Source organism: Scophthalmus maximus, chromosome 13, assembly GCF_022379125.1.
Source record: "Scophthalmus maximus strain ysfricsl-2021 chromosome 13, ASM2237912v1, whole genome shotgun sequence".
Lineage (NCBI taxonomy): Eukaryota > Metazoa > Chordata > Actinopteri > Pleuronectiformes > Scophthalmidae > Scophthalmus > Scophthalmus maximus.
In genome coordinates, this window is record NC_061527.1 from 19,348,693 (window position 1) to 19,364,806 (window position 16,114).

Here is a 16,114-nt window from a genome sequence, read left to right on the forward strand (position 1 = left end):
TTGTCCGCAAACATCAAAGCTACATCAAAGCCTCAAATACAGCTCGTTACTATAACTACTGTTGTAATACGGACTAGACCACAACAACAGTAGATATATTTTGGCCGCTTTGAGTGGTAGCTAGGAAGAACTATCACCGTCACCCTGGCTTCCTCAGGGTACTTGTTCCTGCCTTGGTTTTCTTCCTTTAGACTCTAATGTAGCTGTACTGTCACTGTACAATCACTGTACAGGAACTGAAAAACCAGCTAATATCATGGCTGATTGTGGACTGAAATCCGGTCTACTCACAGTTTAGGGATGAAATCCTCCGCCTGGAGAGCGCCATAAAAAAGAATAAGCTGCTTGACAGCTTCGTCTCCATAGGTGTTGTCTGCACATTGGCTCCCTCATTTCCCCACCACCAAGTCTCTCGTCTGCTGTCAAGCTTTGCCTATAAACCTTTGCAAATGTAGGCTAAAGGAAAAACTGAAATATCATATTGACATTACTATTCAGACCCTTTGCTGACAATTATAATAAAGTTGATCTTTATAGCACTTTTCAAAACAACCATTATTGTGCTTCACAAACAAAAAGGAGATCAAGAAATGATCACACCATCACAATAACTTGAAATCAAGCTTTCTCTTGATGGTCTCTGGGGCATGTGTAGTCCACCTGTGGTCAATTCAACTGGCTCGACATGATTGGTAAAGACATCTTTCTGAAGAATACTTGCATCAAATATATTTCACTTTTTCCTCTAGTAAAATAAAGTGTCAAACTAATTATGTTTTTGCTTTGCCATTATGGGCTATTGAGTGTAGATTGCTCAGTGGGAGAGGGAATTCAAAAAATTCTAGCTTAAGGCTGCAACATAAATAGTGGCGGAGCAGGAAAACTTCCTGAGTTTACTGTACCAGTCAGCCTGTGAAACATGGTTTGCTAATTTTATGCCACACATTTAATCAGAGTATAACAAAATATGTTCATAAGAATATCAGCAAACACTTTTAAACGCAGGCCGGTAACTTGAAAACCTGCTGTAGAGAACTATTGTCTTTAGTACAGTCAAATATTATGTGGTCATAATATTTTTGCTCATCAATCATCAATGGGACCGCTGTTGGACAGTCAGCATCAGTGGTAGAGGAGGCATCAGTTAACTCCTGTTTAATCATCACCTTTCTCCATTAAATGACAAATAAGTATGAGAATAAAACAACACTTTGTTGCTATAGTCAGTTAGAATGGTTTTGTGAAAAAAGAAACAGTTTAAACACAGAAAACACAAAGTAATTGTTTCTCTAGTTTTTACTTTTTCAAAACAAACCAAAAAGGAACCAGGATTTACATTTGCAGACGTTTCCAAGCTTTTATCACCTCTTAATGTTTTTCCTTTTCTAAAGGATTGTTTCCATTTTATATAGGTGGAAATTGAAACAACAGGAGCAAAATTACAGTTCCGTTCAGAAACATATTGTGACAAGTGAAACAAAATACAGCAAATGGTTTTCCCAGGATAAAGTGCAATACAAAGGGGGCGTGACACTTTTAGGAGAGCGTTGCTAGGTAGGCTTATTCTCCAGAGCGACAGCAGGCTCTGAAGCCACACTGCAGGTTCTGGCAGCCGCTGGCCGTGTCTGCGTGGGGACCTGGAGAGAAACATAGCACAGTGGTCATCTTCTGAACTGCACGCCATAGTACAAGTGAAAAAGCTTTCACACACCCTCACATCCACAAGTCGTTTCTGAATGATCAAATTGAATAACACATGGCACACAATACCGAAGGCATCATACTGGCTACTGTAATGCCAACTTACCTTCCACCGCTGCAGCATTGGTTACTTACACTAGGACACATGCTATGCGAATGGGGGTTAGTCATAAATGTTACAATTGCCACTGTGTAATATGTCTATTCACAAATCATCTCCTTTTAACTACGACCTCTTCATATACAGTTACACATTAACAAAAGCCTTTACTACATTAAGAGCATGTGTGACTGTGTTTCAAAGGAAAAAAACAACCCTGACTGTTTCACTTGTGTTACCGTCAATGTTGTCGCAGTAATAGAAGTGTTCATCATTGAGGGAAGGACAGGCAGACACCAGCTCCTGAAGCCCCACCTCAGTGATGAAGAGGCATCCGGACAAGTTAAGATGCTCCAGGACAGGAAGTCCTCCACGCTGAGACAGAGCCCTGAAACACACGCAATGCAATGCAACCTCATTAACATATAGACAAACACTGATAATCCAGTCTTAGTTTTAGAAGGGCAGTGGTGTTGACAATAGCTAATAATCTGAGTTAAAGTAATAACTAATTTAGAAATATAATTATGTATATTTCTGCTCTTCCATTTTATGTTGGCTTATAAATCACAGACACACAGCATCTCACTCAAACTGTTTGTGAGAAGAGTTGCAGGGAGGAAACGTTTACCAAGATAAGTGGCAGAGGGCTTGAGCAAATGGCAACACCAATGTTCTGTTTTCAGCTTGCACTGAACAGCTACACAAATGACTCATTTACCTCCTTGCAACAGATTTGTTTTAGAAAATACCAACCTCTAAATTAATCAATGTAAACCCACATCTGTTTGGAAAATCACTCAAGTTTCAAGTATAAAAGGAGTATTTTGTTGGGTTTGTTTGAAAAACAGCGATGCACAATCTTTACCTCAAGCCCAAATCAGTGACTTGGTAACATCCAGAGAGACTGAGAAATCTCAGTGAGCGTTTTGCCTCTGACCAGTCAGTCCTGTTGTCAGGCTTCAGACACTGCAGGCCCTCAAACGAGGAGCATTTAGTCCGAAATTCTGCAGTGATGTTTCTTATGGAGCTGAACTCACGCTGGGGCCCAATAAAAGTCCTGAGGGCCATGTCACTAGTGCAGCAGGTGGAGTGACCGCAGAACATTTCGCCAGACATGGCATACTGCTGGTGTAAATAGGAGGCATTTGTCCTGTGCCCGCGCCCCCTGCTCCTCCTACAGGGGCACGATGCTCCCACAAGCTGTGTCTCAACAAAGCCTTCTGCATCAGGAAGAGACACCCCACCACGACGGCTCCACTCCGCAGTATCTTCAATATCGGCAGGGTTTGAGGAGTCCAGTACCCAGACCCGTGTGGGCGTGTGGGCAGTGCCCCAACGGCCAGTCGCATGCTTGAAAACGATGGCCTGCCGCTTCCGTCCCACCGGATGTAGGTTTCTCTCATCCATGAGTGTGATGGGTAGTGTGGAGCTTTTGAGGAGCTTGGCTCGTCGGTCTACGCGCTTGTCAAAGCACGTGGAAGGCGTGAGGTCGCCCAGCCCAACAGACAGTTTCTTCAGGGTGTGATCAGTGATCTTCTCACAGCCTGACAGATCCAGGTGCTGCAGAGAGAGGCAAGCTCCAACTGATAACCAGCTGTAAGAAGGAGGACAGAAAGAGCACAGTGATGAGTTTCCTGTTCATAAAAAAAAAATGACCAGGGTTGGCCCTAAGCAAATGTAGAACTAAACCATGTTCGTTATGTTATGGGTTTTTTATATTTACCTGTCAAATGCAAAATCTGTAACATCAGTCTGGGTCAGGTCGAGATGAGTAATATTGGGGCAGAGACTGAGGATTTGACGAAACTAGAAAAGGGCAAAAATATAGTCAGCATTCATTTTCTTAAAAGGGTACTGTCTACCAGGTCCTGGAAGAAATAAAGATTTTGCACAACACACCATTTTACTTGAGACTGTAGAACTGTATGCCAGAACGATGGACTTGACAGATGGACCCACAGCTGGCAGAAGATTCTGAATAATCCCATTCAGAAGCTGCTTCTCTCGTCGAGCAGTGCTTATTGCCAGGGAGCCCACTGTATGGCCCGACACATCTGACAAGACAATAGCAATAACATGGATGACTATCTCTCATCTTAATCACTGCCTTGATAGAAGGGTCTCCATGTCTTTACCAGTCACTGTGCTACAGGTCTGTTTACTACCTTTATGTCAACCTGAGGAATAGAGGCAGCACCTTTTCTCACTTTAGAGCAAACTCATAAGTGGGGAATTAAGGCAACTGGTTTCACCAGAGGAGCATGTGAACACATGTGGAACGCCTTGTTTGAGGATCTTGAGCAAACACTTTTAGATTTTTATCAGGCTGTGGTTTTCTTACAACAGCCAATCTGAAACTACTTTGAACTTTTACTTTAACAAAATGTCAGAACCAGCCACCCGTGCCTTTTCATACCATTTAATGAAGACTCCTTTTATAGGAGAATCTGCAAATTTATCACATCAACCTTTTTACAACTACACTGTAATTAAACCTTCATGGAAGCTTCTTTCTGAAAAGGACTTTACATGCTGGTAGTTTTACATCAATACTAATTGTTAATCTTTTTTCCCAATATTGTTTTATTCACTTAACAGAGGTGTGAAGACAAAACCTCACCTGACTCATCAACATCAGCATCCTCATCCCATTCCTGATAGGCGCGACCCTCGTTCTGCCGACTCTTTACCCACTCGTCGTCGGGATCCTGGTCGAGATCTGCAGGTGGACCACTGTAATAATCACCTACAATACAGACACATACGTTTATCAGCAGTGCTCCACCACCACTTATTTCAATGAATTTTGATGGTATAATAAGCCAATTATAAAACAAATATGATTCTAAACTGCAGGGAAAATTAAGCTAAGTAAAAAAAATTGGGGTCTTTCAGGTAAATGGCAGCTTTTACCTCTGGCCCAGCGCACAGGGTAGAGGTGCCTCCACAGAGAGCCCGTCCTAGCCAGCTCTGACCAGGAGCTGCACACTTGACTACAGCGACACAGATCGCGAGGGCCCAAATAATGGAACAGCCTCAGCATAATTTCTGTCGGGAGCTGGGTGATGTGGGTAAAAGAATCCTTTTTCTTCTCCAGTTCTGAGGAAGAGGACAAAGGAGCTTAGCTTGTGACCCAAATAACGAGATTATCAAATGCATCGTTTACAAATGTCATCCACTTTCCGATACTGTTTATCCTTTCATGAAGCTTTACACATAGCAGTTTTTCAAGGAAGACGTGTGCGTTAATGCAATGCATAATGATGAAGTGTTGATTAAGTATCAAAACTGTCATTAATTAATTATGCAACAATGCATTATTTAGATTGATGTTTCTCTGTACCAACCTTAAAAAGATTAGTGACTTTAATTTTCAGGGCATTCAGAACACAAACGAAGAACTTGTTGTTCATTTAAAGAAATGGTAACGAACACCGGTGATAAAAACAACTGGAGACAGTTCTCCACTTATACCACTTTCACATCAAAATGACCGTGTAGACCCGGGGTTTTTAAACGCCCGTCGACCCGCTAAAAACCGGCAATTGGCCACTTTCACACTGCAAGCAGACCAGGGTCTGATGATCGCCAGCAGACGCGGTGCATCATGTTTTGACGTCATGACTTTGTGAACGCGCCAGAAACAGTGTAGTGATAGGTGGCGGTAATAGGTTGTGCGCGCCATAAAATAAGGAAGTAGAACAGTGTAGTAAACAACAGAGAGCAGCCAGCATGGAAGCCAGTGAGACGGTGGTCAACGTTACATTATATCTTGTATTTTTGTCACTCTTCAAAATTATAAAAACTCAGAGTAGTTACCAATCGAGGAGACGAGCCTTCATGCCTCCGTAATCGCGCAAATTAGTGCGTTCACCCGGGTTTGACATTCACATCAATGCCGATCGAAGGTGAAGCTGATTATTACCCGGGTCTATTGCAGAGTCATTTGACCCGGGGCTGAATGCTAATTAAACTTTCTCAAACTGCAGAAAATGCAGGGTGTTAGCGGGTTTAAACGTTTTTTTCGGCCAGTGTGAACGGGGCTTTATAGAATAGAGCCTCAAATCAGGTATGGGAAACATTAAAGCATTTTTCTTAATTATCCAGATTACTTAACAAGTTTCGACATTTGTGATATACTCACTCACCATAGTCTGTCTTCTCGTGATCCGCATATTTAAAGGCCTTCTGCAGCTCCTCTGCCTGGCTCCACAAACTGAAGCCCTTCAGTACCTCAGCGGCACAGTCCCATTGCTGTTGGCTGCAGTGCTGCGCTATCACCTGCTTCTTGATGTCCTTGAGCTCCTCATAGGTGAAGTACTCCATTAGCATAGGCTGAAACACCTGCAAACAATCTCTTTAGTTTACAACCAGCTGGAAACAGTGCAAATGACTGGTACATAAATGAGTTTCCATGAATGTATTAATTATAAAAATCAAAACATGTTTATATTAAAAACAAAGAAATTTGAACATCTTATACCTCTTCTTCTTCCTTCATGTGCGGCAGAAAGTCCTGTGTGAACGCTTCCAGTCTCTCCTTCAACTGCTGCACATAGTTAAGCTGCTCATATTCACTCTAAAAACATAGAACAATTATTAATACAAGTGAACCTGTGAAGAACATTCTCTTAATTTCCAAGCGTGCAGTCGTCCACGTTTTGCAGTTACTGGATTATGAGACATTTATTGTTGCATAGCCTTCTCAGAGCCAACATTCTGAACAGTCTCTAAAACAACCGAGGGAATTCAATAGGAGGTCCCCCAACAATTATGTTCTCAGCACAGTATTAAGTAATATCAGGAGATATTTTTAGGACTGCAACTAACAATTATTTTCATTATCGATTAATCAGTCAATTATTTTCTCGATTAGTTGTTTGGTATATAATGTCATCAAATGGTGAAAAATGTTGATCATGTTTCCCAGATCCCAACATGATGTTTTTTTTGTCCACACACTAAATATATTCAGAAGAGCAAAGACACGAGAAAATATTCACCTGAAACCACAGAACTTTGACGCCCCCCCCCCCCCAATAAAAACTACTTGAACAGATAAGTCAATTATCAAAATAGTTGGCGATTAATTTAGTCGTAGATTACTAATCGATTAATCTGTTGCAGCTCTAGACAGTTCTTTTTTTCCTTTGGAAAGAGTGCTGATCTCAGTCCAAAGCAGAAGAATGTTTCTTTCTCTTTTTCAAACTAAATCGGACAAAGCGGAAGTTTGGGATTTCCACAATTGCATCATTCTGGACAGCCCATTTTGTTCTTTGGCCCTGCCTTGAGAGAGAGCAATAACTTTTGTTGCATATTAAGCAGATCACAAAAAGAACCCTCCCTCTATTGTATCGTTCAGCCTGCTTCTTTCTTAAAAAATAAAATCTCAAGTTGTAACCCAATAGATTTGTGACAAAAACCTGGTTGGATGCTACAATTTGTACCATCCAGCTTTGACATAAATTACACACCTGCCTTTAAAATTAGCATGTACACGTGAAAAATAGCAATTGTGATGTCGTTGGTGCTGCAACCTCTGTCTGGCTTACACAACTATTATTCCAATGACAGTGTGTTACCCAACAATTGAGAAACAAGCATCAGCTGAGTTCTGCAGGCCTCAGATATGATTCCACCCCTGGTTAAAGCCTAGTATTTTTACTCTGCTGAGCCACACAACAATGAGCAATACTTATTGATACGTATTTACCTTAACGCTGTGTAGCCCCCTTTCAAAGAGGGACAACATCTCTGAGAGCTTGTTGTCAGAGTGCACATTGTACACGGTGCAGCAGCGCTGCTGCAACAGGCTGATGATGTACTCGTTCTCAATTTGCTCGTGCATCTTGAATTCCTTGAAGGTGGCGCAGAGTGACTGGAGAAAGGAGCGGAAATCACTGTTGTTGGAGAAGTTGGTTTTTACAAGCTGTTGGAAGACAAACAAACAAACAAACAAACAAACGCCGTCAGTCATTTATTAGAGCAAGTTGTGTCATTTATATTTGTATCCAGATTCGTCAGACAATTACAGTCTGTAGCGCAAACCAACAGCTGCCGTCTCTTTGTTGCAAAACTAACGTCACGGTGATACGGTGAGTACGTTGAAGCAGCAGGGAAGTAGCTCGCGTCGCCACGGGGACTTATTACGCGTAACGAGGGGACTATTTGGCAAATCTAAACAGGCAGCCGGGAAATTCTCGACGCTATAACCCTATAACGACGTTAGTGGGAACACGAGAAAGTGCTTTGTGGCACTCCGATCACGTTGCATAACACGCTATCCTGCGACTTGGTTGAGCTAGCCGAGGCAGTTAGCGAGCCGTGGCTGGGTGAGTTTAGCCTCAGCATCATATTACATTACAGGCCCCGACGTGCTGATAAAGCGAACGAATTTATGCACCGACGACTCCGCGTTGACGGGTCTAACCCCGGAAGTTACAGAACGGCCCACCAAAGTAGCCGCGAGACAATTTCCCGAGGGTTGCATCTGCTTCGGCTGACTCAACCCTGGCTGCTACAGACACACGCTAGCTAGCACGCTAGCTAGCGCGCTAGCTAGCGTGCTAGCTAGCTAGCTGGCGTCCACTCGTCGGTTGGCCACGCACGTCGTCCACTCCACTGTGCAACTCCAAACGGACGAGCGGCGTCTATTTGCACGCACCTTTTCGCAGTACGAGCCCACCAGCTGCTTCATTCGCCAGTGCGGGCCGGTAAACACATCCACCTCGTCCGGAAAGGGAGCCATCTTCACACTGAGCCTCAGTGCGTCGTCTGCGCCCAGTGCGCGATACAGTCAACAAGGGGGCGTGTGCGAGCCACTCACGTGACCGGTGATTCGGAGGTGTGAGAAATCTACAGTCCAGGGACCTATTGTAACCAAATGAACAATATCGATATAAGTTAGTAGAACAGATCGATGCTATAGTCCAACAGTTAAGCACCAATCTGGAATCAGGATTCATTACAATGTATAATCATTTGCCCAGGCCAACACCCCTTGATAAATAAACATGTTTTGAAAGGTTTTAATATCAAAACCGTTTTGTGTGTGTGTGTGGGGGGGGGGCAAACGACCCAGGGCATCAAACCACCTCTTATATGTCTGTTACATCCTGTCAAATCTTTCACAGATGTTAGTTTGTGAAAAAAGCCAAGAGAAATTCCAAAGCATCCATATCAGTGAGGGATTTGCCTTAGTATGCATACTTCAAGGTTTACATTTTCAATAGCTCAATCATTTTTGAACTTATTGACATCAAACCACCTCTTATATGTCTGTTACATCCTGTCACATCTTTCACAGGTGTTAGTTTGTGAAAAAACTCAAACGAAATTCCATAAAATGTGCAGACAATCACAAGGGCAGGAGACGAGAAACGTAAAGTGAACAGCCAGGGAAACAGGAAGTGCAGAGACACGAGGAACATGACTTAAAAAATAAAACAGGAAACAACTAACTCGAGGAACCAACACATTAAAAAGCAAAATACTCACTAATATGGATGCTGTGGAATTTCTTATGGCTTTTTTCTCAAACGAACAGCTTTGAAAGTTGTGAGAGGATGTTCCAAACATATAAGAGGGGGTTTGATGTCAATTCATAAATGACTGAGCTTTTGAAAATGCAAACCCTGAAATATGCATATTAAAGCAAAATGCTCATAGCAAATACCATGGGAACCATATCAGTGAGCATTTTGCATAATGTGCATATTTCAAGGTTTGCATTTTCAATAGCTCTCATTTATTAATTTATCGACAATTAACCACCTCTCATGTTCCTTGGACATATGCTCACCTTTCACAGCTGTTAGTTTGTGAAAAGGCAGGGGCTGATTATGTATAGGGCCCCAAATTTGGTGATACACTGCTGAACACAACAGTACAGATATAATGTCAGATTTTCTATAATTACATACATTACATCAATCTTTTTCTTTTACTTTGCAATAGGTGACAAAGAAGTGAAAATTCTACTCATATAACTTAGACAAGAAGTAATTAACGAAACATACAGTTGTTCTGCGTGGATATTGGTAATAGTACCATTTGTCTTAACAATATAGTTAATAATAATAATAATAATATATTGGATTTATAAAGCGCTTTTCATGTACCCAAAGCGCATGGGTACATGAAGCGCCCAATATAGTTGATCAGTTATGGCTATCAAAATATAAAACATTAACATTACAAATATTAATATTAAATAATAACTAATTAATATCAAAGTTCCTATGGGGAACCACCCTTCAAAGAAATAATTACCACCAGAATCACCACCTTGGTAGTTAGCAGAGGTTGAAGGATTTGGAGTTTTACCGGTCTCCGGTTGGCAATACTCACACTTATGCAATATTAAATAGACCAGACTGCATATTTAATAACATTTATTTAAAAGACAAGTTGAAACAACAATAATCTGACAAAAGAAATATATACAAGTCTGAGAGTGTGTGTCTGTGTATGCGTATGTATGTGTGTGTGTGTGTGTGTGTGTGTAAGAGTAGTTGGCCGTAAGGGTCAAAGGTCTAAGAAGTACTACAAATAAGATGGCCGTGAACAAAGAAACTACAAAATGGCAGCATCAGAGGTGTTGGCTTGGCCACTTGCTGTGCTTCTTTGCTAAGGCCATTTGTTCAGGTTAAAAGAGGATTAGTCAGAGGGAACTAAAATCACATTAACCTATGAACAAATATAACAATAACACTAAGTGAACACATTGATTCAAAGCAATTTGAATCAAGGTTAAACCATCTTATGCTTAGCTGTGTTGCATTATGTCGTGCTATGTCGTATGCCCAAGTTACGTTACCAAGTGCATGGAAAATAAGAAAGGTCCTTTTGGGATGCTGTTTGTGTGACCAGAAAGATGCAGCTGTTGTGATGTGTGGTTTCAGTGTCCTTTTGTGTCCTCCACAGAGTTAAATGCTCAACACTAACTCTGCTTGGTGTCTCCTGAGCTTCGATCAGTTGGCAGGACAGTGTGTCCAAGTTGTGATAAGTGAATTATTCTGGGAATCAGAGTTTTCCAGTCTGTTCATTTGTCTTTTTAACAAAGGACCAAAGGGTCAAGTCCTCCGTTTTGTGAAGTACGACACAGTAATTGTTATTGCTATTGTAATAACTCTTATTATTTTTCATCTTCTCAATATATTTTAATGTTTTGCTCCAATAAATTCATGATCTTTCGTTCTTTAAGGTGTTTTTACTTTCAATGCACATTGTCTATTAAACATTTGAAATATGCACTCCTAACACTGTCAAGCTCAAAACAGACAGATATTTTGTTATTGTCGTTAAAATAGCTCCCAACAATAACACATTACCTCCATCATTTCGAATATAATTTCAGGTGCATATAACTTTATCCTGTTATACAATATTTCACAAAAGATTAAATAAAACGTTTAACAAACAAAAAAAACATTATGCGTTATGTTCTCTCTGACCAGTTAATTGTCTCATCAATCAATTCTTCAAATTTGTGTTTGTGTAGGGACCAAAATATTATCTTGATGCTGATACATTTTTCACACGGTGACCCCAACCCACATATGACTGAAGGAAATATTCCAAGAAGAAAACTCATATCATCATTTTTGTCGCCATCTACGGATCAAAGTCTGAAATACAACTGAGATCAACTCTTGAGGTCAACATGACTCAAATGACTTCAGGCATTTATTAATCTGTCAACAGCTCCATTTTCATGATCCAAGTTGTTGACTACTTCAATAGATGTCTCATATTTAAGGAGTCCCTGACATAATGGAGTTGATGCTGAAGGCACGTCCAGTGTTTGCCAGGAGCATGGCTGTTTGCCCTGGGAAGTGTATGATGCAGAGTGAAGGGAGTGGGTAAGGGGTGGGTGGAAGGAAGGAGTGTTGGAATGTATTGAGTCCAGTCTGCTCCTGCTGCTGCAGCTGCTACAAGACGCTGTCGGCTGAGCTCTGTACACAGACGCCTGAGAGCACAGCAGAAAAAGACAAGTAACATGTTCACCCAGGACTCAAATCATTCAAAAGACCAGGAATATCTGAGCAGATCGGACAAAGACACTCCACAGTGAGAATTGTGATCAGCTTTGGAGATGAACAGCTGCCAACTGTGGGGTAAGAGCACAGGTCCCGTACTTTCTCTGTCACACCGTGCATGTTTGTTTGTTTGTGGTCTACCACACATTAAATTCATTTACATTCACACAATATGCTCCATTCAAAAATGATGGACATTGCCATGTCTGTAAGATTTTAAGTTTCTCTGTATGACTTGTGGGCAAAACCATTATTAACTTTGCATGTACCTGTCAGTATGAGTGCAGTGTGTTTATTTATCCAAATTATCCACATACTGTAATGGTGCATGACCTCCCTCAAACAATGAATATGTAAAATATATCTTATTACTTCTTTTAACATGATGAGCCTCAGGAATCCTTGTGAGACTTGTACCTAACATCAATTTTAAAAAACACCTCATATCTGAAAGTGAACACAGAAATGTTCACTAAAGTACAGACCAACATAATATTTTCATTTTACATTGAAGAATCTGCCTTGGTCCAACTGATCACTGAGACAAAGATACAATGAGGTTTTTTTCAGCTGAGTTCTCATTGGGACATTAAATTCTTTATATTACCATTAAAAGGAGAACTGTAGTCACTAATACTGTATTTAGACATATCCAACACGCCTCCATTTTAAAAGTGTAACTTGTTATGTAAGGATTTATATCACCTGTGTTGTTATGTATATCTGTGTGTGTTAGTGTGTGTGTGTGTGTGTGTGTTTGCATTCGTTCACTGTACAGTATATCCTCATGCACATGCAAGCATCCCAGTGTGAGTAAAATGATTTTTTTTTTTAAATGAGGCCATTTGCTGACATCATTGCTACAGAGTGGAGCTGGCGGGCGGGGTTTCTCTCTCTCAGGACCTCATCCTGGCTCTGTGTCCACTTCATTACCCCAAAAATCTGAAACATGCAACGCTAATGGCTCAATTTGTCCCTGTAATATGTGTGTGTGTGTGTCTGTCAGTGGTAGTGTTGAAATTGTTGGTGTCTTTCCTGTTTATCTCTTCATGTTTATTGTCCCACTGTACACACACACAATTCGTTTGACCTGCTGGCATCCTGCCGTTACAGAAAATCCTAATGTGTAATGGCAAAAACAACATGCTGTAATACAAAGACACACATGTTCCTCCGACTAGAGACAGGGCCCGGCAAAAAGCAGCTGCAGAACTAATGTTCTCTCACCCACATGGGCAAATATCCAATATATCCAATCTACAAATCTTATTACATGGTCAAACCGCCCTAAAAGGTTTTCTTGTTCAAGAGTTTGGCCAATATGTTTCCACATGGCTTGTTTGTTGTGCAGCATCTGAAATGTTGTTGGATCAAACTGCAGTTTGACCAGCAATTGTCGTCATGGTTATTTATTTTGATTGCTATCGTTCTCTCAGCAAAACACAGTTATATACGACGAGATCTATCTGTGTAACATGAATGTATAATTATCTGTCTGCCCCTGCTTGTTTCATAATGAGGCTCCCCTGAAAGGCTATTATGTCATAACTTGGGAATGTTTCAGACTTGGAACAGAAACTATTTCATCTGAGGGTCTCTCACATGCAATTTAGCGGTGGATGAACATCGGCATGTGAGACCGAGTAAAATAGCAATCTGGTTACAAGAATCACATCTGGCCTCATCCTGTTCTTTATCTCTAATTTGGTTCACTGACATGCTTTTGTTCTGTCTGCAACCATGACAACATCAATGTGAATGTTTCATAGCAGCAGTGTTGTCATTGCTGCTCAGAACCTGTTTAAGTGTCTGGCAACACAACATGCCCTCTGTCTCGTGTCTGCTTTTCATCTTTTGCGTTTAATATACAAAACACATTTTTTTCAGGTCAATAAGGAAGTGCACTAGAGATTCTCCATAAGACATAAGAAGTGCATAAAATTCTCCTGAAATTCCTGTTTGTATTCACAGACTTGAAGATGTGGGTGTTGATGGGGGTAGTCTGTCTGTGCCACTCTGTCTTTGGACAGCTGTTTGAGACAAAGCTGAAAGGAGCCCCACGTCTGATCTGCAGTGTCCCCGGGTCACCGGGCCTACCTGGCAAACCTGGTCCCAGCGGGCCGCCGGGAGCAGATGGGAATGTGGGTATCCCAGGAAGAGATGGCAGAGATGGCAGGAAGGGTGAAAAGGGAGAAAAGGCAGACACAGGTATTATATGAATCCCAAACAGAAACAGCGTCAGTTTCTGTGCGCCAATAAATAAAGACTACCAATCTGTGCGAGAGAAAACCTGGCACAGGAACTTTTTAAAAATCTGACAGCTGGTACAGGTGGGAGGTGGGAAAGATGAGATGAAATGATGAGTAAAAAAAAAAATCTATTAATAGTGTGGTTATAAAACTAAGTGTCATATAAGATTTATAGGAGCTGTTTAGTAGAGCACCGTCTGCAGGCTTAAAATACGAATGACAACAATACAACAACAGGCCTCAAGGCTTTTACTTTCCCAAAAGACCACGGTCATCATGGACAGTACAGAGCAAATGGACACATGTACTGAAGATGTTTTCATGCACAATTTCCTAACTATGAAGAGAAAACAAAAATCAACCATTCATATTGTATATTACAATTTATAAATTGTTTTTATACACAAGCTAACAGGCCGTGGTCACATTTTTACGTATAACAGCTCTACCTAAGCAGTGGGTGGAAGCAGCTTTCAGTAATAAGCTACATAAAGAAATGACAGAACACATAAAGGAAACAGTGCTGCAAAGGAGAAAAGTCAAAGCCATGTACCTGTGTTTTCCATTATGTGAGGAAGCAGGAATTCAGACACACACCTTCATCCGAACATGATTAATCAGCATAGCCCACTGTTCTTGAACAAATATGCAGTATGTGAATCACAGTGTTTCCTAGCTCCAGGATATTTACTCTGTGGATGTACAGTAGTCTGCTGGATATAAGCCAAACGTGTGTTGTTTCAATGTCAAGGTGGTTGTTTTCCAAGTGACTTAATACATGACACTGTATTTCCATTGACTGGTCCTTTCAAGTGCAGAACATAGACTCTTATGACAGGGGACTGACAAAATATAAATAAACAGCAAAAGCATCAATAATGATGCAGAAATGATGATCCCAACGTGACTTTTCTGTTCCAGGGTTGAAGGGCAGGGTTGGCCCAACAGGTAAGATTGGAGACCGAGGTGACCGTGGCCCTGCAGGGAAACGGGGACCTACAGGAGAGAATGGAGATGTGGGCCCACCTGGAAGTCCAGGACGGGAAGGGGACAAAGGGGACAAGGGCAAACGAGGGCCACGCGGCACTGCAGGAGTCTGCAGATGTGGTAGCCTGCTGCCTAAATCTGCCTTCTCTGTGGGAATCACCAGCAGCTACCCAGCAGAGAAAGCCCCTATCAAGTTCAATAAAGTCCTCTTTAATGAGGGCGGACACTACAACCCACAGACGGGCAAGTTTATCTGTGCATACCCAGGCGTTTATTACTTCTCATATGACATTACACTTGCCAACAAACACCTGGCTATTGGTTTGGTGCAGAATGGACAGTATCGCATCAAAACCTTTGACGGCAACACAGGAAATCATGACGTGGCGTCTGGGTCCACTGTGATGTACCTGAACCCGGAAGATGAGGTGTGGCTGGAAATCTTCTTCCAGGACCAGAACGGTTTATTTGCAGACCCCGGCTGGGCTGACAGCTTGTTCTCCGGCTTCCTTCTCTATGCGGACACAAACTACTTTGACATACTGGCAGAGGACTACACATAGAACCTGAACAACACAAGGACTAAACCAAAAACATCTATTCACTGTCGTCTTCATACTGTTATTACACATATGGTATGGTCACGCTATATTTTTATACAAAAGTTTACACTGCTAGTTATTTTATTACTACAGAGACTCATCTACTGAATATATCATTTGATAAAGCTTGAATGAGTTTCTGATTAATCTGTTTTGGCTGGGAGTCAATAACTTAAATAAACATTGTTGACTTGTTTTGGGGATTTTTTTTGGAAAAAAGGCAAAACTGAAACATGTGCAAAATATAATATGAAGGTTAAAAATGGTGCAGCTGAATTGTTGGTGCCAAAAAACGACCAGAGAGGAGAGATATTTGTAGTCTATGGGGGAAGAGTAGTTCGTATTATGCAATGCGCATTAGAGGCTTCGCGGACACCGTAGTGAACGAATTATTACGTCACTAACTAGTCCGAGTGACAGGCCATTGGACAA

The 16,114-nt window shown here is 41.4% G+C and overlaps 2 protein-coding genes across 2 annotated transcripts; one reads left to right on the forward strand and one right to left on the reverse strand.

The window, feature by feature from the left end:
- Positions 1-1,281: 1,281 nt before the first annotated feature.
- Positions 1,282-8,624, reverse strand: fbxl5 (F-box and leucine-rich repeat protein 5). The gene is made up of 11 exons (XM_035647443.2): positions 8,469-8,624; positions 7,518-7,733; positions 6,288-6,383; positions 5,953-6,148; positions 4,718-4,903; positions 4,425-4,550; positions 3,704-3,858; positions 3,528-3,610; positions 2,670-3,398; positions 2,041-2,189; positions 1,282-1,637 (listed from the first exon to the last, which is right to left on the reverse strand). Exons 1-11 carry the CDS (start codon positions 8,550-8,552, stop codon positions 1,561-1,563), a joined length of 2,097 nt encoding a protein of 698 aa, XP_035503336.2. The 5' UTR covers positions 8,553-8,624; the 3' UTR covers positions 1,282-1,560.
- A 3,085-nt stretch (positions 8,625-11,709) lies between these two features.
- Positions 11,710-15,877, forward strand: LOC118318506 (complement C1q tumor necrosis factor-related protein 7). The gene is made up of 3 exons (XM_035648239.1): positions 11,710-11,922; positions 13,816-14,052; positions 15,015-15,877. The coding sequence occupies exons 1-3, from the start codon at positions 11,901-11,903 to the stop codon at positions 15,641-15,643; spliced, it is 888 nt and encodes a 295-aa protein (XP_035504132.1). The 5' UTR covers positions 11,710-11,900; the 3' UTR covers positions 15,644-15,877.
- The last annotated feature ends 237 nt before the right edge of the window (positions 15,878-16,114 follow it).